Source organism: Haliotis cracherodii, unplaced genomic scaffold (assembly GCF_022045235.1).
Source record: "Haliotis cracherodii isolate W230 unplaced genomic scaffold, xgHalCrac1.p SCAF_16, whole genome shotgun sequence".
NCBI lineage: Eukaryota > Metazoa > Mollusca > Gastropoda > Lepetellida > Haliotidae > Haliotis > Haliotis cracherodii.
The window spans coordinates 28,565,596-28,587,699 of record NW_027266271.1 but is presented as its reverse complement, the minus strand read 5'-3'; the positions used below and the strand labels follow the sequence as shown (position 1 = coordinate 28,587,699).

General features: G+C 40.9%; 1 protein-coding gene across 2 annotated transcripts in view; it reads right to left on the bottom strand.

Moving 5' to 3' along the window:
* Positions 1–19,321, bottom strand: part of LOC139463540 (uncharacterized) — a 42,898-nt gene extending 23,577 nt beyond the window's left edge. The window contains exons 1-3 of one of the 2 annotated variants that reach the window (XM_071244810.1): positions 19,121–19,321; positions 18,048–18,151; positions 13,144–13,324 (exon numbers count right to left, since the gene is read on the bottom strand). In XM_071244810.1, coding sequence (XP_071100911.1) covers positions 13,144–13,324; positions 18,048–18,081 — 215 coding nt within the window. In that variant the 5' untranslated portion in view covers positions 18,082–18,151; positions 19,121–19,321. Of the gene's footprint in view, positions 1–13,143; positions 13,325–18,047; positions 18,152–18,482; positions 18,515–19,120 lie in introns of those variants that run through there. The other variant, XM_071244811.1, reaches the window with a different exon arrangement.
* Between the last annotated feature and the right edge of the window lie 2,783 nt (positions 19,322–22,104).

Genomic DNA, 22,104 nt, shown 5'->3' with positions numbered 1-22,104 from the left:
AATAGATTTTGTTTGTTTGTTGTTTAACGCCGCACTCAGCAATATACCAGCTATATGACAGTGGTTCGTAAATAATCCAGTCTGGACCAGACAATCCTGTTATCATCACCAAGAGCCCCGATCAACGCAGTTGGGATACGATGACATGCATCAACCAAGTCAGCGAGCCTGACCACCCGATCGTGTTAGTCGCCTTCGAACAGGCATGGGTTGTTGAAGGTCTATTCTAACCCGGATCTTCATGTTTTTAATAATAAGGTACAATAAAATTCTGTATATGTCCATAATAAGTGTGTATAAGTAAATGGATAATATATCCATACACGCCAATTAAATGGCTACATATGGTTCTTTGATTAACTCTTTTACAAGTCAATATTTCAAGACATGTATTTGATATTCATAATAACTCCACAATAGCTACACAATGGCGACAAAACGGTACCAGCATCACAGATATCTATATAATTACTCTTAAGTTAAATCATGTATCTAAATAGTAAATTAGAAGGATTAAAAATAACCACTTCCGACATTTTTCGGGTTTTTTTTCGTTTGGAGAGAGGAGTAGTGACAGTAGTGACTGGTATCTGATGGGTGCAAGCAGGTGTCGAGTGACTGTCTCAGATGGCTCTAATTTCGTAGCTCTAAAGATCATGACGGCGATGCAGACAGTGATGCAGTTTGTCTCACAGTCCCTGAACCAAATTATGTTCCCTTCCGCCCAGGCCTTACTGCAATGCTATAGCCCAAAATGAAACAAGCCTAGATGTTCAACGGGTTTAGGCTAAAATTTCCATATCACTTGGGCTCCTTTTAAATTTAAATATAGTTTCTCGTTTTAAGCAAAATAATGTATTTTCAGAGACTAAGCGTTTGTCTAACCGTGAAGTACAACTATCCAAAAGATCCCATGCGTGTCTATATTTCTTTAGACAGCCTCTCCATGTTCCTATCTATATGTATCAAAAGACAAATGAATTAAATATTACAGCACTGGTGAATAGGCGCGTGTAAGCGTCGATCTACAATATCCTTTGTGCAAAATACATATATACTGATGAATTAACGTAGTAATACTAAGCAAATATATGCCCAGATGTATACATAAGTTTCATCTCGTGATCTTTATTCGTGCTTTTAGCTCTTTTTCTACATTAGATTATGAGGTGTTACATCACACCAGAAAGCCAGGTCCAAATTCTAGTCATAATTTCATGGTCCGTCTTGTATGTTGGAAACCAATATCGCAACATGGCTGAATATTGCTAAACGTGGTATTTACCCGATTACTCACATAATTATTCCATTTTCTTCGTGCACGTTCTACAATCATCTACGATCACTATCTATAAGGAGGTATATCTATATTCATCCAAATGTACATACATATATGTCTACATACATATGTATTAAGCAAGTCCCACATTCTTCCTTAAAAGATAAATGCTAAGCATTTCCTCTGTATGTATTTATATATGTAAAAATCGTTTTTATGACTACAGTGATTTTTGCAAGGCTACTCTCATAAATGTCATGACGCATTTGGGGCCAGGGTTCTTCTATACTCGCATTAGTGTGCTGACTTATTATTGCGTTAATTTCATGATTTACAGTATTCATGAAGAACATTTCACGTGAGACCGTGCGACTATGTTTTTATATTTAGCTAGCTCAAACGATCTATTGGTTTGATTTATTGTTATGGTATCCACAAAATAAGTAGGATCCGTTTTTTCCGTTTTTGTTGTTCATTGTGTAACGCCGCACGTAGCAATATTCCAGTTATATGACGGTTGTCTGTAAATAATCGAGTCTGGACCAGACAATCCAGTGATTGATATCACGACCACCGATCCACGCAATTGAGATACGATGACATGCATCAACCAAGTCAGCGAGCCTGACCACCCGATCCCTTTAGTCGCCTCTTACGACAAGCATAGTCGCCTATAACGGCAAGCATGGGTTGCTGTAAATCTATTCTTAACCGGATCTTCAAAGATCAAGTGGGATTCAACTGATATGTTAAGATGAAATAAAACTGAATTATATGTGCTGTTTACATATCAAAGTTTGCCAAATTGTTACAAAATGTTTGGCCACAGCAAGGCTACGTATTCACAACTTATTGTGGTAGGCACAGTATAACTCATGAGTCCTCCTTGTGGGTCACCTGCTTGGCAATATGGGACGGGAAAACTGCAGGGTGTGAGGGCAGTTAAAGGGGTACTGATCTAACGCCATTCTTCGGACTGGTTGTTGCCTTTGTTATTGTTTTTTCCCCCGTGAGTACCCGGATGATACGCAACGCAACTGAGCGTGACCAGAGACTGGGCTACCGTCTGCAAGGACAGCTAAATACACTTGGAGGCTGGAGGCAATATTTTCTTTTACGCATTTTTGAATAAACACTGATTGGTTAAATGTGATCTATAAAGATTCGACAAAGGGCGCATGTTAGTTAATTTCTACAGCCTAAACAAACAGACAAAAAGAACGGCGGAGCTCATCGGAAGTCGTCATTTGGAAATACCCCAGATGGTTATAGTTTAATACTAAAAAAAAGTAACCATGCAGTGAAAGCATTTTCGGTTTTCGGATTGCGTCGATAATACGACTACTACTCCCTTGTTGTCATCCACGTTTTCTCGTATAACCCTACACTTGTGTATTTGTCGTCATTCACTTGATGCTCAGTTAATGAATTTATTACAGGTACAATTAGTGGTAGCACCACTTAGATTACCTGACAAAGGTTCTCATTTGGCATTTATTGTGTCTGGGGTAATTATTCAATCTAAATCCAGGTTTGAAGTGAGGTGAAATGTGCGTTATGTAATATGCACGTGGCAGCGCAGCAAGAGATGAATGATCAGTTGATTTACTTTGGTAAATCAACGGATCGTTCCTAGTCATCAAAGGATTAACAGAAAATACGTTGATTGATTAATCACTGTTATCTTGCACAGTGGATATGTCAAAAGTGAGTGTTTACATGTCTAGGTTTACTAAAACAAAGGGAATACACTCATATGATGGCGTGAAGTGCCGATGTAAAAACAACATACTTTGTTAACTGATAATACGTTGATTGGTTGCTCATTGTTATCAAACTCAGTGGATTTTTTAGGAACCGTGGACGTAATGAAAATAGTTGTCACGTGGCCTTTCTCAGCCAACCCTTGAGACTTGACACCTATGTGAAACACCTGAAACAATCCAAGTGATCAGTTGAGAAACGAACACTGGTTATAATATCCCAAAACGATATATATCTTTTAGAATATTTGATAGTTACAGAAACACGTGACATCGAATAAGTTATTTTGTATAGCTGCAGATGAGTGGGATATTATTCCTTTGTGTGGATATTCACGGATACATTCCTCGAACAAGGAAGCTGCCTATTTATACACATAAATTTGGTAAGTTGTAATTATGGTATTTGCATTTTGTTTTCCTTCATTTGAACCGATTCGTTCTTGGTTCTCTACGTCTTGGTTGGGAAATTCTTCAATGCGCGATAGACGTTGTTTTCACAGGTCATTTCCTTTGTAAGCGTGTATAGATTACCGTCAATTTGTAAAATGTGATTCTCTCAGGCAATTTATAAAATGTGTAAAATGTAAAATGTCATTTTGACTAAAAAATCTGTCCAGATTGATTAAGACGATCAAAAGGGCCTAAAAACATCACAACAGATTATTCTGTAGGATTAGAAGCCAAACAACATAGAAATGTACTTTTCAACGTTACATTTTCAGTCTCTCGGTGATGACATTAAACATCAAAATGTTTGGAATTCGTTATCATAATAATACAGATGGAAATGTTTTTCAGTCACTTTGTAAAATAACTGAATATTTAGACGTTTAATAAATATGTTACACATTTTGACAGTAAAAAAATATACACACTATAAAAAAAGCAATGCTCAGATGAAATATTTACTTTGTGTTGCAAGTCAAAATAGTGTAAACGAAAATCGCAAAATTACCAAGCAAGTGACTTATCAAAACTTCGTCACCATTACCGATGCTACCCACAAAGATACTTACATTTCCTTATTATCTCGAAAACTGTATTTCATTTTGTTGATCAATGTAACCATACGCTCTTATTACTACCGGTATCCATAAAAGTGACTAATGCGCTTACGAATGGCGCAACAGAGGTCGCGAGCTAGTCTAGATTTCTGCTCTACATCCGGGTACTCACTGGGAAAAAACAATAACAAAGGCAACAACCAGTCCCGGGGAATTGCGTTAGATCAGTGCCCCTTTAAGACGATCAAAAGGGCCTAAAAACATCACAACAGATTATTATGTAGGATTAGAAGCCAAACAACATAGAAATGTACTTTACAACGTAACATTTTCAGTCTCTTGGTGATAACATTGAACATCAAAAGGTTTGGAATTCGTTATCATAATAATACAGATGGAATGTTTTTCAGTCACATTGTAAAATAACTGAATATTTAGACGTTTAATAAATATGTTACACATTTTGACAGTAAAAAAATATACACACTATAAAAAAAGCAATGCTCAGATGAAATATTTACTTTGTGTTGCAAGTCAAAATAGTGTAAACGAAAATCGCAAAATTACCAAGCAAGTGACTTATCAAAACTTCGTCACCATTACCGATGCTACCCACAAAGATACCTACATTTCCTTATTATCTCGAAAACTGTATTTCATTTTGTTGATCAATGTAACCATACGCTCTTATTACTACCGGTATCCATAAAAGTGACTAATGCGCTTACGAATGGCGCAACAGAGGTCGCGAGCTAGTCTAGATTTCTGCTCTACATCCGGGTACTCACTGGGAAAAAACAATAACAAAGGCAACAACCAGTCCCGGGGAATTGCGTTAGATCAGTGCCCCTTTAAGTTGATGGTACAGACAGATAACAGAGATCATTTTACAAATGTGAAACCTCATTCACAAAAGAAGAGGCGAAAGCTGAAACTTGGTGAGATTTACAGAACAAAGGCAGTTATTTCTAGTTCCTTACTGACTCTCGAGGATACACTTAATAAAAAGTCGTGTGTGCGACACGGCCACCAGTCACTAAATTTGGGTCACAATCTTTCTGTCTTCTTTCATTTGTCATCTGAAATAACATCCCTTCGTGTACTTGTGCTTCCTGCTCAAGTTACCAAACACATCCTGTTTACGTACACCTGCAAGATATATATTACGCCGAGGAGAATTTACAATTATACGTTGATATGTCTAACTGCTGGCCTGGTACGCAATGTCATATTTCTTATCGCCAGGGATCACAGGTGTGATACCTGTCTCCCCCAAGGAGACGTCTGATTAAACTCTTTGCTTCGTCAATGCTTCGTCTAGCCCAAACCGGTAACTGGTACCACTAGCAACGATACAATGGCGTACAAAGACTTACAATGAGTCAAGCATCCGTCACTCGATTTCCATTTTGATTGATTGTTTGATTGATAGATTGATAGATTGATACAGAGTGAGTGAGTGAGTGAGTGAGTGAGTGCCTGTTTCACTGGTATGTCCGGATCTGGGTACGGGTCACCGGCTTAGCGTCACCGATCTAGATATATCTATGCAGGAATAGGTCATCCATGCGGTGTTCCCGCATCGCCGTCACCATCATTATCATCACCACCACCATCAGCATCGCCACCGGTATCGTTATCACAGGTATATACGGTACTCCACACAGAGATTAACAAAGGGCATCTATTTGATCAGGGGTTAGTTAAATATCTATAACAGCTGTGTGTCAGTACATCCAGTTTCTGTCAGTGCAGAAAAATACCAAGTCGGGCAGCTGTGAACACGGTTCTTCAGCATCGGACATCAGCTGTCCTTGACACGCACATTTCAGCGTATTTGAATGGATTTAACAACAAGTAAGGTCATCTTGAGCGGGACGGTTTTCGTAGGCAATAGATGGATTAGCATATGAACTATGATTCTCTTTAGGTAGAAAAAGATCCACGATGTTCGACCTGGTAGAAGTGTGTAATCAAACCGCACAGCATTGGTCTTTGATTGACTGTGGCGTCAAAACAAACTCATTCATGTACTTGATCTGAATGTTCATCTTAATTGTTATGGATAGTCACGGAGCCGTGATCCACAGAACAGGGTGTCATTAGATAAAAATGAAGTAATAATAGGATTACCAGAAAAACGGGGTATAACACCCAAGCCAATAACCTCCCCTCAGGAACACTCAGGATTTAACAACAAGTAAGGTCATCTTGAGCGGGACGGTTTTCGTAGGCAATAGATGGATTAGCATATGAACTATGATTCTCTTTAGGTAGAAAAAGATCCACGATGTTCGACCTGGTAGAAGTGTGTAATCAAACCGCACAGCATTGGTCTTTGATTGACTGTGGCGTCAAAACAAACTCATTCATGTACTTGATCTGAATGTTCATCTTAATTGTTATGGATAGTCACGGAGCCGTGATCCACAGAACAGGGTGTCATTAGATAAAAATGAAGTAATAATAGGATTACCAGAAAAACGGGGTATAACACCCAAGCCAATAACCTCCCCTCAGGAACACCAGAGTAAGTCAGTACAAGATTGAAAACTGCCCCAAAAGTATCTATGACAGGCTAGTCGGGTATTGCTACTTGTATATGTGAAAACAAAGTTTTTAAAATTAATAGCAAAACTGATGAAAGTCACCAATAAACGTGTATAAGTGTTATATCGTCACTGCAAAAATAATGAGTGTTGTCTTTAGTATTAACATTCAAATACGTGATATCTGTATTAGCGATATTGTCTACGTTCCATCGGTGAGTAAGCTTTAGGCTTACTATCTCGTAGTATAAATGTTGCAAGAAATTGTATTTCTGAAGACATCACGATACAGTTTTTTTCGATGCATCACGTCTGCACCAGCGCTTGATACCTTGTGTTTGGGTGTTTCAGTAGTTTAAATTGCTGTTCTTGATGTTGTTGAATAAACTTTGATACTATGAACAATATAAGGTTATATGAGAGTATGACTTTAGAATGGTAACATGCGTTAATGTATATCTGATATAAATATATATATATATATATAATAGGATGACATAAATAGAACAATGACTAGTACGTCCAGATTAGTGTATAGGCAACATTTAAAAGTAGATAAAAGAACACAATCGTCCGGAATACAGTGTATAATTCTGGTGCACTTCCATGTGACTCTTCAATTTAAATGGAGTTACTTGTTTCTTTAAAAACTATACAGTTTTAGAGACTAAGCATTAGTCTGAATAGATATCACCAGTTTGGAATTTGAAACTAATCTGTTTACAGTAACAGAACACTGTTTAAGTGTCATGTACAAATGAGAAAGTGGAATCCCGTCAATTAGGCGGACGAACCTTAAAACTATTAATAAACATTAAAATAAGCAATATCTGGAAAATGTATATGCATATACTATCTGGCAATAAACACCAAGATCACCTTCTACAAAAATAAGTTTTAAAAGCAGGTTGATATTCTTTTGCGTATTTGACGAGTATATAACTTTCGAAAGTATAAATCCTTTTCCTATACTCCTATACTCGCTTTCCTAATTATTTTGACTAAAATTATTACCGTTATCATTGTATTTGTTAATGGGAAATACGCGCCGATCAAGTACGTGCCATAAATTAAAGCGACATTGTACGATTCCGAACTCATCACGAGACTGTGTTTATGAATCACTGTTAAATAGTGGTGACATATAGTGGAAACAATACGCGAAATCGCGCATGCACAGAACGGAAAATTTGGACAAGGCATTAAGCAATCCGCATGCGCAGAACGATTGATTTCAGTACTTCCGCTAAGCGCTTCGAGTACAGCGTCAAACTCGGGCCTGTAATCTAACACGCGAGAACATACCAATGAAATCTGAGAAGTAGGAATACCGGAAGACGCTGTTGCTTGATTGACAATGCCAATCAAGAAAGGGAGGAGCTTGATGATATCCTTCTCTCCCAGTAAATTCCGATGTCAAATAACGACGTTATTTGGACGGAAAAACGATGGTTTGAAGCGTCCAAATAACGTCGTTTTTCCGTCCAATGACGGAAAAAACGACGTTTTCGTTTTTGCAGTGTTAGTTGTCTCATAATTAACCAAAACATAAGCCCAAGAAACCAAACTCTAGCTCGCAAACACCCCTTACTCACCCCAATATCCCAAAGAATAACTAACTACCTCAATGAACACCAAACTCAAAATCTTAAACAAAACTGCAAAAAATCAAATATCTTCACCCCTAAACTCAAAATACCCAAAATAGACACAACGCTAGCTAACCAAATAAATAAACAAACCGACCCAAACATAGCTAAAACCACCACAATTGCATACATACATGAAAATTGGCCAAATGGGTGTCACATATACACTGACGGATCTTCAGACCCGATCTCCAACCACACAGGCTTCGGAGTCCATACCACACAACCAGTTATATCCACACAATCTTACCGACTCCCTAACAACCAATCTATATTCACGGCCGAACTTATTGGCATGGCCTCAGCCCTGCATAACCAACAATCTAAAAACAACAATAAAATCCTAATTCTCACCGACTCCCTTAGTGGACTACAAGCCCGCCAAAACAAAAATACCAAAAACCGACCTAAATTAATAAACCAAATACTTAAAAGCTCCAACGACCTAACAAAAGCAGGCAAACAAATAACCTTCTTGTAGATTCCCGCCCACGTAGGAATTTACGGCAACGAAAGCGCCGATAAAGCAGCTAAATTATCTCTTAAAATACCAGAAATAAGCCTAAACCTACCCATCTCAAAATCAGAATTTAAAAGTGTAAACAAACAAAAAATAACCAAAAAATGGCATAATCAATATCAAAACTCAAATAGCCAAATCAAAAAAGTGCTCAGAAAACCACTAGCCAAACCTAAAATCCTACACCCCTCTAAAAAAATTGACAGATTAATTACAAAACTCCAAACAGGACACACGAACCTAAATAACCACCTAAAAAAACTTAAAAGACACACCACAGGCAACAGATAAAGCAGCAAAATTATCCCTTTAACTCCCAGAAATAAGCTTAAACTTACCCAGCTCAAAATCAGAAATCAAAAGTCTCACTAAACAAAAAATCAACAAAAAAATGGCAAAATATATACCAAAACTTAAATAGCCAAATCAGGAAAGTACTCAAAAAAACCTAAATAAACCAAAAATACTACACCCATCCAAAATAATCGACAGAATAATTACTAAACTACAAACAGGCCGCACCAAACTAAATAATCACCGTAAAATAGCTAATCTACATACAACAGGAAACTGCCCACTTTGCAAACAACAAGAAACACCAGAACACGTACTCATTCACTGCACACACTACCAAACACACCAAACAACACTACAGACCACCCTAAATCTTAAAACCGGACTTACACTAGAATCAATCCTAAATCCATAAAATAAATTAGAAAAATTCAAAGCCTTAGGTTTATACCTAATTAAAACAGGACTAATTAGTCGCATTTAAACCCCAAATAAAATAATAAAACCAAAACTACCTTATCTAACAACCACCCAACACACACATCTCCCTTGGTTCGTCCCCCACCCACTCTTGGCATTCTTTCCAAATCTCAAAATTTCAAAATTACTATATAAGCAACCCCTAAAGCCCCTAATTCATAGTCTTTTTATTGTTCAAATTACTGATAAAACATATTTTAACTTGTTCCTTCTAACCATATTTCCAAACAATTCCAAACCATTCCAAACCATTCCAAGTCATTCCAAACATTTCCAGTGTTGGAAATATGTTTGGAAATGTTGCCATTCCAATTTTGGATTTTTTGGAAAGATCGATCTTTCCAAGCTTTGGAAAGTTTGGAATGAGCGATCTTTCCAAAGCATTCCAACGTTCATTCCAAATTGGAATGGACGCTATTTGGTCTTGTGTTTACACAGTGATACCAGGTACTGTACACAGTGAGACCAGCTACTGTACAGTGATACAAGGTATTGTATACAGTGATACCAGGTACTGTACACAGTGAGACCAGCTACTGTACACGGTGATACCAGGTACTGTACACAGTGATACCAGGTACTGTACACAGTGAGACCAGGTACTGTACACAGTGAGACCAGCTACTGTACAGTGATACAAGGTATTGTATACAGTGATACCAGGTACTGTACGTAGTGATACCAGGTACTGTACACGGTGATACCAGGTACTGTACACAGTGAGACCAGGTACTGTACACAGTGATACCAGGTATTGTACACGGTGATACCAGGAACTGTACACAGTGATACCTGGTACTGTACACAGTGATACTAGGTACTATACACAGTGATACCAGGAAATGTACACAGTGATACCAGGTACTGTACACAGTGTTTCCAGGTACTATACACAGTGAGGCCAGATACTGTACACAGTGAGACCAACTATAGATACCAGGTACTGTACAGTGATACCAGGTACTGTACACAGTGAGACCAGCTACTGTACACAGTGATACCAGCTACTGTACACAGTGAGACCAGCTACTGTATGCAGTGGTACCAGGTACTGTACCCAGTGATACAAGGTACTGTACACAGTTATTCCAGATACTTTACACAGTGATACCAGCTACTGTACACAGAGAGACCAGGTACTGTACACAGTGAGACCAGGTACTGTACACAGTGAGACTGACAATTATACAGAGTGAGACTGGCTACTGTACAGAGTGAGACTAGCTACTCTTCAGAGTAAAACTGGCTTCTGTACAGAGTGAGAACGGCTACTGTACACTGTGATACCAGGTACTGTACACATTGATACCTGGTACTGTACACAGTAGGACCAGGTACTGTACACAGTGATACCAGCTATACTGTACACAGTGATACCAGGAACTGTACACAGTGAGACCAGGAACTGTACATAGTGAGACCAGGTACTGTACACAGTGAGACCAGGTATTGTACACAGTGAGACCAGGAACTGTACACAGAGAGACCAGGTACTGTACACAGTGAGACCAGGTATTGTACACAGTGAGACCAGGAACTGTACACAGTGAGACCAGGAACTGTACACAGTGAGACCAGGTATTGTACAGAGAGAATGCTACACTCATTCTCGTCAGATACCATTTTTACGAAACTCGTGAACTTTCTATGGTATCTGACCGAGCTTTCGATACCATTTTTACGAATCGCGTGGACTTTCTATGGTATCTGACCGAGCGAAAGCTCGGTCAGATACCATAGAAAGTTCACGAGTTTCGTAAAAATGGTATCTAACAAGAATGAGTGTGGCATTTTATTTATTACCCACGTTAAATATATATTTAAGTGTAAATACATAACAACTTTCGTTCGTTGACAGACCAAACTGAAACCGGTTGCAAAATCTGGTTGCGCATGAATATTGATATATGACCAAATATGGGCATTGTTGACATGTTTATGCATACGCATTAACAACATGCGCCTGCTGTTCTGTTTGCAAACAAACCAGCACCGACGCTCAAGATCCTTTTGGAAGAAAGTCTTCAACTTATGGTAATTCAAGCGCCATGTTGTTAGTACGCAGGACACCGATAAGAAAATTTGAAATGTCACATTAGCGCCGCGCTTTGAATATCGGACCAACAGTCACACGCATTACACTGCCGGGGTCCCGTCCGTGCAATCAAAATTGTTCGGTTTCCTTGATCTATCAGCTGAATTTATATGATGTCCGTACCATTTTGGAAGAGGGAAATCAGACTGTTCGCCAAAGACATTCATGTTAACTGTACCACCCTATATACCAAAGACGTGAAAATCAACTCAAATCTGCTTGCATGTCAGTGACAGCTTCGAACGATCGAAGGGCAAGGTCGCCACCGGAATAAGAAAAGACAACCGCGATCCACTCAGCGTTTTACGCTAGAGATAGGGAATGTTACTGTTCACATTTGGGATGTTTGGGGCCACAAAATCAGAAGTCAAGCACACTTCCACGGAGTTATCGAATGATTTGTATCGGAACTGTGAACTTTAAGTGATCTGGTCGTGCTGTCGTGTTCGTTCATTCATGAACAACACCTCCCGAAACAGCGCCATAACATACGCTTCAAAGGGGACACCGATGGCACAACCGGATCATCCCAAGTAAGTCTAGATATCTGTCCAGATAGTTTAAACAGACTTCATTTCACCACGCTTATCCTTCTACGTTAAATCAAATTGAAAGTTGCGAAAATGGTCGGGCGCGTCACGCTCAAGGGACGCGCTCGATCGGCAGTCGTACATTGTAAATCGATTTATAGATCTAGCTCGACTATATGTCTGTAGGAGCTCTATGCATAACTTATATAGAATGCAAACCGAATTTGATGCGTGTGACTAACTTGTTTGGTTTAATAAAGTGTTTGGTAATATCTCTCGTTCTCATGAATTTCTTCAGTTCTGCCTTGTAATCGTAAAAGAATGACGTCTCGCTATTTTTTATGAATGAAAAAAGTAGTCCCGGTGTGACAGAGGTCACAGTTATCCCATCAAAACGAATAAAACAAGGTCAACCTTGTACGACACACGTGTGACGTACGGATTTAGCATCTTACCACCTGTATCTTCACCATGTTGGTAATAAACAGTGATACCTGGTACTGCGCTTAGTAATCCCAGGTACTGTACACAGTGATACAAGGTACTGTACACAGTGATACCAGCTACTGTACACAGTGATCCCAGGTACTGTACACAGTGATACCAGCTACTGTACACAGTGATACCAGGAACTGTACACAGTGAGACCGGGTACTGTACACAGTGATACCAGGTACTGCACATAGTGATACCAGGTACTGTACACAGTGATACAGGTACTGTACACAGTGATACCAGGTACTGTACACATTGATTCCTTGTACTATACACATTGATACCAGCTACTGTAAACAGTTATACCAGATACTGTACATAGTGATACCAGCTACTGTACACAGTGAGACCGACTATTGTACACAGTTATACCAGGTACTGTACACAGTGAGACCGGCTATTGTACATAATGAGTCCAGATTTTCTACACATTGAGAACGGCTACTGTTACAAAAATAGAAAAAAATGAAAAACACACATACGATGGCTGACACGTTTTCGAACTTGACAGAAGAGGTGTAAAATCAAAAACTTTTGTGAAATCTGTGAAGAATCCTTTGATGGATGTTTCACTCAGGAACTGCGTTGAACACCCGATGATGTCCTGTGTAAGGTTTTGACAATCTGAGATGCCCTGGTTTCTGATGGCGGGTAGCGCTAACACTGAAACAACGGCAGGATGAGAATGAGAATGAGAATCGTTATGACGCACCTGCAGCTACTTCCTGATAATCATTCTTAGTTTGTCAGTAACCGTGCCCGTGGGGTGCTTGCACTATGTACCCTATAGCTAGTTGTAACCTCTGTTTTGATATTAAACCAGAAGATATGGAGTATATATGGGGAATGTTGATGGGGCCATTTCGCACTTCATGTAATCAAATAACAAATAACGTCATTTAGAAATTGTTTCACCCCCTCTTGCAAATAAACGTTACAATCAGCTGTCCATTATTTCAGCTGTTATTTGAGTCTTAGAGAGGCATCTATCTTCATTGTCTGTAACGACGTTAGGTGGCTACTTCTTGTCCATTAAGAATGTTGATTTAATTTATGCACTTATTTGATTGTATTAAAAAAAACAAGCGTAGAGGGTATTACAAGGATCATTTTTTAAAGGGAAGGGACCGGATCGAACATCGCTGCACGCTGATTGGTCCACAACGCGACGCGCTGATTGGTCCACAACGCGACGCGCTGATTGATCCGTTCCGGCGCCCGGCCTGAGCCTCGGTTTTCCAAATCGACCCGACCCTTGTGTTTCTTTTCCATAGGAAATGGATTTTACCATGGGAGAGAAAGCACAATCCCCGGTTCGACCAATCAGAGACCTGTAAAGGCGAGCGCGCCCTCTGATTGGTCGACAACCCAAGCGTCTGATGGGCCAGATTTCGATCCTGTTCTTTTGGGTAGACATGTCCACCGTCACCACGATCATGCTGTGGAACGGTGATCTGAATTCTAAAGGTGGACCAACATGGACAGACATGGACGTGATGTAGGAATGCCTACGTGGTGTACTTTTGTGTTTCCATGCAGGTGTTGGCTCTCGTGTATGCCTGCGTGGCATTTTTTTTAATCGTGTTTTGATGCAAACGTGGTGCCACACGTGACTACAAACAAACGTTTATAGAGGTATAGATCGATAGACATACGTGACGTTGTCACTCGCTCATCCACGCCTAGGTGTTGGCACTCGTGTATGCCTACATGCGTGCTGCCATTCGTGTCCCCATGCAAACGTGGTGTCACGCATGTCTTCAAACAGACATTTATATGGATAGAGAGAGATCGATAGACATACGTGGTGTTTTACTCGTAGGCGTGTGTTTTACTCGTAGGCATATACCTCCAGGGAGGAAATGGGTTCTTTTGGATTGTTGTTTGTGTTGGCAAAGCAATGATCAAAACGTTTGTTTTGGGAGAGATGGGTGGCCCTGAAAAGATGAAAAAAACAGGATCGGAAAACGGGAAACAGGAACTTGAACAGGAACGGGAAACGGAAACGTCCTCCTAGGAAGGCGGCCATAATACACCATACCCGTTGCTCTGATTGGCAGGCTCCTGGTAGATCTGATTCTCCCATCTTCTCACTGGCACGCCACAATGAAAGCAGAACACGCTGTCGGTGCTTTGCGTGTACATGAAGCCCGCATGGGCCATGTCTTCAGCAGTCTGGGCCATCTGCATTGGCCACGACTCAAACGAAGTGACCCTGCTTTCAAAAGATTGATGACATGGCGACGTCGGGTTACTGGACGGCGACGGCGGTGGTGTCGGTGGCGACCTATCATCACAGCCATTCGTACTCCACAGATGAATCTTGGATCCATGAGCATCCGTCAGCTCAGTCACCATGGGTCCCTCACTCATATTCGTACTGCTCTTCCTCTCTGCCATTCTCGATGCGTTTTTTTATTTCACAAGTGACACTGACTCCACTCGAGTGGCTTCACTCTTTATAGAAGGACCGGATCAAACATCGCTGCACGTTGATTGGTCAAACATGCAGCGCGCTGATTGGTCCATTCCGGCACCCGGCCTGAGCCCTGGTTTTCCAAACCAGCCCGACCCTTGTGTTTGTTTTCCATAGGAAATGGATTTTACCATGGGAGACCTCTGATGGGTCGACAACCCAAGCTTCTGATTGGTCAGATTTTGATCCTGTTTTTTCTAGGGTGTGCATGTCGATCCTGTTTTTTCACTCGGGGGTGCCTGCCGATCCCAATCCTAATAACAACACAACACCTATTTTTTGTTCAATTTTTTTTTAATCCCCACTCACATGAACCAATTAAACAAAAAACACAGGATGAGGGGGCGTCCATGTGATTTTTGTGAACAGAAAACTTTGTTACTAGGAGTCAACAAGACACTCTGCTCTTCTCTTCCATGCTTCTTCGGACAACAGACGTCTGTATTTTTCGTTCACTTCTTCATCAGGACAAAACACACACAAGTATTCGCAGGGGACTTTGGCGTGCTTCAGATGTTCTCTCCAGGGTTTGTCTGTGGCTTCCCATTGGCAGAGTGTCACACCGCAGCAATAACAGATAACACGATCACCTCGTCCTTGATAGAAATAGCAAGTCATGGTCATGTCATAAGGGGTCTGCCCCATCTGTTTAGGCCACGTTTGGAAAGACCTCAGACGTTGTTGAAATGAATCAAATCCAGGATGAGAAGGATGACTCAAGGTGTAAGAAGGGGAAGGTCGTGCCTCCAGAAGAGAGTGTGTTTTCTTCCACCTTTTCAGACACCCACTCAGTATCGGGGACATCTTGGGATGGTGGCATGGTATTCACAGACCGTCTTTGCCCCATGATGGCTGTGACGGGAAGGAAGGTCTGCGGGTTCACCTGCTTTTATGAAAATTTTCTCTCCTCATCTCACAGGTTCGGCACATTAACGATGGGCATGTCGGATCTCGAAAACAGGCGGTCTTGCAACGTGGTTGGTTTCAAGTCCAAGAAAAGGTAAGTGTAAGGTTCTTGGGTGGCGTCTCCGTTTGGAAAGGATGAAAAAAAACAGGAACGGGAACTGGAAAACGGGAAAAGGAAACGTCCTCCTAGGAAGGCGGCCATGATACACCATTCGCGTTGCTCTGATTGGCAGGCTCCTGGTAGATCTGATTCTCCCATCTTCTCACTGGCACGCCGCAATGAAAGCAGAACACGCTGTCGGTGCTTGGGCCATGTCTTCAGCGGTCTAGGCCATCTGCATTGGCCACGACTCAAGTCCAAGAACAGGTGAGTGCATGGTTCTTGGGTGGCGTCTTCATAGGCTTCATGAGATACAGCACGGATGTGTTTCGATGATGACTTTTCTTGGTGAACCATCGCAGCACTTCCGTTTCTTCTTCTTTCGTATTGTTGCCCGGCAAATCATGGATGGCAAGCCAATGAAGGGCCACTCCTTTTTCAGGCAAGGCACGATCCGCTTCATTCATGCATTGCACAAACTCAAGAGTGACCCCTAAGCGGTCTGCCATCTCTTCCAACTCATGATTGAGCGGTTGCCATTCGCTGTACACCCACACGATGCGATGGGGTGGCGTATCCAATACCTCGGGACGATGCATCTTAAGGTGTTAAGATACATATAGTGGAATTAGGGACGATGTCACCATTGGAGGAGTGGGTCAAATGGTTGACTTGTGCACCATCACAGTGGATAGAATAATTGACTCATGCTGACGAGTTCAAGCAGAAGCCAGAACACCACAAACCGCCATGCTACAACTGTAGCTACTTTGGTCGTTGGCCACCATGCAGCTACCACTGAGTCCAACAGGCAAAGTAGCTAGGATGACGTTTCCGGTTCCTGATTCCGTTTCCCGTTTTTTCATAATCTTCCTCCAAACGGCCCTTTTCAGGGTCACCCACCTCTCCCAAAAGATCGCTTCCATCTTTGCTTTGACTACCCTCCACCTCCATCACCACCACCAAACCAAACAATTGCGTTTTGGTGACTTGATTCCACACATGTACTACTATATTGAAAACCAAACTTTCCTTGCATGAAAAATACACTAAAATATTGGTGTCATAGGAACGTTTGTTGTTGAGTATATATATATGTGAGAATGTAACCAACTGAACAATTGCCGTCAATTTTCCAATCAGACTGAACCAAAAATCACGCTGCTTATTGACGATTACTGAAAATAATTTTACTGATCTTCGATTGTGTTATGATGTAGAAATGCAGTCCAAAATGACGTCTGACTTCCAGCTAGCTGCGATGCTGTGTTTCTTTTCTACGAAACACGGCTACAGAATCGATCGATGACGACAATGGGGGATTGTCTTAAGTGTCCCGTCTGATAGTGTACCGGGTCGGGGTATGTAGTCTATGGCCCCCGTTCTCTAGCGTATACAAAAGTCTGCCTGGGGCACGACAGACCTCTTCTGGCTAACCCCCTGCCTGTTCACAGTGCGATATATCGCGTGACATTACACCTGGAAACTGCTATTAACCAACATTATCTCATATGGAAATACTGCTGTGTACCAGATACGTGGATGTTAGATAAAAACAAAAACTAAATATCTTGTTCATTTTGCAGGATTATGGGGCCGTCAAAAGAGGTTATCATGCGAGTTTGCAATGGTTTGTTTGTTGTTCAAAGCACGAATGGGTTGCTGAATTTTAACCCGGATTTTCACGGGTCGTTTGCAAGTGTAAATACCCTGTATTAGATATAAACAATGCATCAGCGAGTCTTACCGATACGCTGTACCTAATTATTCATATGTCAGATGTGTGAAGCTTTGGTTAGCGATAATTAATATGCCAAATGCGCGCTTCGGAAGAAAGGTTCTGCTGTATGTTCGTCAGTTGACGTTATGCTACAGAAAACTGAAATATAAATATAAAATGTTACCTGCAACGAAGACGATGAGACTCCACGGCTGCATGATGTAACCAGGTCGTATCTTGATCTCACACAAAAGACGGGCGCTTTTCACAACCTCCCGTCACTGCTCTCTGGGCAATATGACGAGATAATGCTGTACACTGACGTGATTCTCAGAAACAGCGGTGATCGACAATGCCTAATATGGATATTTAACTAGGTGGTGTGAGGAAGCAGGTGCACTGGGAATTCCCGGAATCCGAACTCAAATAAATGTATTGTTACATAACAACTTTTTCTACCCCTCTTTGCCCTGAACTCTCATACTTAAGCACAAAATGATAAGCTTGCGTCTGTGTTTCAACGTTTAAATGGTTCAGATCAACACTGTACTTGATTACATTACACATGGTGGTGGACCAAGCATTCGTAGCTGTCTAAGATGCCGAATATAAGACTAACCTTGTGTTTTAATGGAGATGTGTTTATGATCAACTCTGCAGGAAGCGGGCCGTAAATTAAATATCCTAGGATAGGGCTAACTGGCGGGCTGTTCCGCATCGATAAACACAGTTGGGGCATTAATATTTCATTTATATGCACGAATAAAGAACAAATGTGATAACTTCTTTGATTGGCATTTAGAAGTTGGAGTACTAAGTAGGGATGAGTGATCACTTGCTTGATTACGCTGTTAGAGCCTACACCGAAACGTGGCTCTTAATTGTAATCAAGAAGTTGTTCATCCATAAATTCTTATCCTTACTTAACATATGTAATTTGTGTATATTTAGTGAACATACATTATTGATGAATTACATATGGATTTGAATTAACTATGTACCGAATTTTAACCTGAATTAGAATTAGATTAACAATACTTGCGACAAGACAGAAGCGTACAAGACATGGATAGACGAAGAACTGTGATGTTAAACCCACTGAACTTTGCCAAGGAAATATACCTATGAATCTGCAATGTCCGTTTTGGCGAAGCCAGAAATATTGGCAAGGCAACTTGTATAGAAAAAGAAGTTTATTATTACATCACCACAGTTTTTTGCAACTCTTTACAAATTTTGAAATTATGAATAACTTACCTCTTTACTCTGATGTTCACTGTCTAGTAACCTTCCTTCTCTGTCAAACTGCCTCCCCAGGAACCTGATGTGAACGTTAAGCCTCTCAGTAGTCCATCCATAGGTACATAGGAGAGTAACAAATCAAGGTATGATGCAAATGTATCCACCATGGTGTGTTAAAATACAAACAGGGGTCGTGTTATCATCTCACATTGCCCGTATAAGAAATGACCTAGTTTGGAGTACATGTCAAGAATACCTTGACACGGCAATTTTGTAATTTGAACACTTCAACAGGGCGCGGTTGTATGTGTTGTGTTGAGATCAAAATAATCGGCCTGAATTAATCTCACACAATCTAGTCTCGATTATCTATCGTGGTGGGATCGGACTGATGCATGACGGTGGTACTGCTATTGTAAACAGTGATATTTAAACACATAGACAGTGGTTAGACAAGACGACCTACACAGCAGGCAGGTGGGATGAGAGGCGAAGTGGCGCTCGTGACGGGGCCATCATTGGGCCTTGAGGGGCCCTGCTAAAAAGGGGGAGGGGGCAAAGGTAGGGCCACTTCGCGTGGTGCTAATACCGTTTGATTTGAGATTGATAACATACGGTATCATTCATACGCAATTCGCAATTCGTGAAAATCGACATCTTGTCTTATTTACACAGGTGTGTGTGGTCGATAGCAAAATTCCAACAGGGGAGGCAACTGAGTTCTGGAGACATCAGAGACAGGGACATTTGCGTTTAATGATATGTGTCAAGTGAAGGTGACGTAAATGGTTTGAAGTCATTTCACACATTTGTGCTTGTTAAAATCGAATAACAAAAAGATTAAGATAAACATGCACCAAATGTCTCTAATGCTGGTTATCGCTTCGTGAGGCTGTCCGTTTATCAAATCTCTCTAACATCGAATACGCTTGTTTTAATTTTCTTGGTGAGATGGCATTGCACCATGCAGTGTCCGCTTAGTGTAAGCTGGCGTGGAGTGACGGGGACCAGCATTACTGACACAGCCATCAAACAATACCGGCGTTCACCTGTCTACAGATACAGCAATAATGTTTTCGCCTTTTCGATCCACGAACCTTCCAAATGTTGCCCCTGCTCTATGAAGGTGTTTGTTATTAAATACAGCCTATGTTCATCTTGTCAATAGTTTGACAGTTTCAGTAATTCCTGTAACTCCAGGGATTCCGGGTCCGACCCATGACTTGAAGTAAGAGCTGTCTGAATTGGGAATCGGCTAATTACAATGTATCAATGGCTGATTGTCTGACTTCGGAGACCATATAATCGATGGTCTCTGCTGACATGTTGTGCCTTGACGTCACTGGCAGATTGTGTGTCACGTTGACGTCACTGTCTGATTGTGTGATATTGTACCTTGACGTCACTGGCTGAATGTGTGTCATTGCACGTTCTGCTTTTATAATAATATGTTCCCAGATCGTCCAACAGTTGTAACAACATGTTCTCAACAACATGTGCCCCAGATTACACAGCAGGTATAACACGTTCTCTATATCGTAAATCAGTTCTCCATATCGTACAATAGGTATAACATGTTCCCCAGATCGCACAGCAGGTATAACACGTTCACGTTCTCCAGATCGTGCATCAGTTATAACACGTTCTCCATATCGTACATCAGTTATAACACGTTCTCCATTTCTTACATCAGTTATAACACGTTTTCCATATCGTACAGCAGGTATAACACGTTCTCTATATCGTGCAGCAGGTATAACACGTTCTCCAGATCGCACAACGGTAATAACACGTTCTCCATATCGTACAGCAGGTATAACATGTTCCCCAGATCGCACAGCAGATATAAAACGTTCTCCAGATCGTAAATCAGTTATAACACGTTCTCCATATCGTACAACAGTTATAACACGTTCCCCAGATAGCGCAGCAGGTATAACACGTCCTCCAGATAGCACAGCAGGTGTAACACGTCCTCCAGATCGTCCAACAGTTATAACATTTTCCCCGAATCGTACAGCAGGTATAACACGTTCCCCAGATAGTCCAACAGTTATAACACGTTCCTCAGATCGTACAGCAGGTATAACACGTTCCCCAGATGGTACAGCAGTTATAACACGTTCCTCAGATCGTACAACAGTTATAACACGTTTTCCAGATCGTCCAACAGTTAAATTTACACTTATCAGAGGGGTACACAAAGTAAATGATCTGGTCTACCAGTTTTGTGGAAGCCTCGGTCGGTGACAGTGGATTTGGTCAGTGTGCTGCAGACTTGGTGCATCACTCTGATTGTGTTGGTTTGAATCCAGGATGAAGGTTGACGGACAATAGACAATGATTTTCAGTACCTTGTTCAGTACATTGTACTATCGTTTTGATTCTCCAACAAGGCGACGCCTTGTTTGTTTGGAAACACTGAAAGTAGCACCTCCCACATATTTCATCTCTATCTATATAATTATGACCCCAACGGATAGCGTTTTTATCCGTAAGCCCTATCCTGCCGAGAAACTTATCCATATATGATAAATACTATATACCATATGATCTAGGTACTACTTTAAATATACACATGAAGGCCCGGATTAGAAAGTTCTTCAGAAACCCATGCTTGCCCTAAAAGACGACTAATCTTGTCGTAAGAGGCGATTAAAGGGATCGGGTGGTCAGGTTAACGCATGACATCGTATCCCAATTGTGTAGATTGATGCTCATCGCCTGCTCCAGACTCGATTGTTTACAGACCGCCGTAATATGGCTGGAGTATTGCTGTGTGCGGCGTTAAACAACAAACAAACAAGCTACTTCAAACAGGCAAATTAATTTTGACAAAACAAAATAATCTTTTTCATATTGTTACATTCGGAAAACTGATTCGTTCATTATCCTTTAGAATGAACAATTATCAATTTCACCATTGACAGATACACCATCATGATATTCGGTGTTTAAATGAAGTAGTGTCTGACATACAACCATCTAGGCGTTTTTAC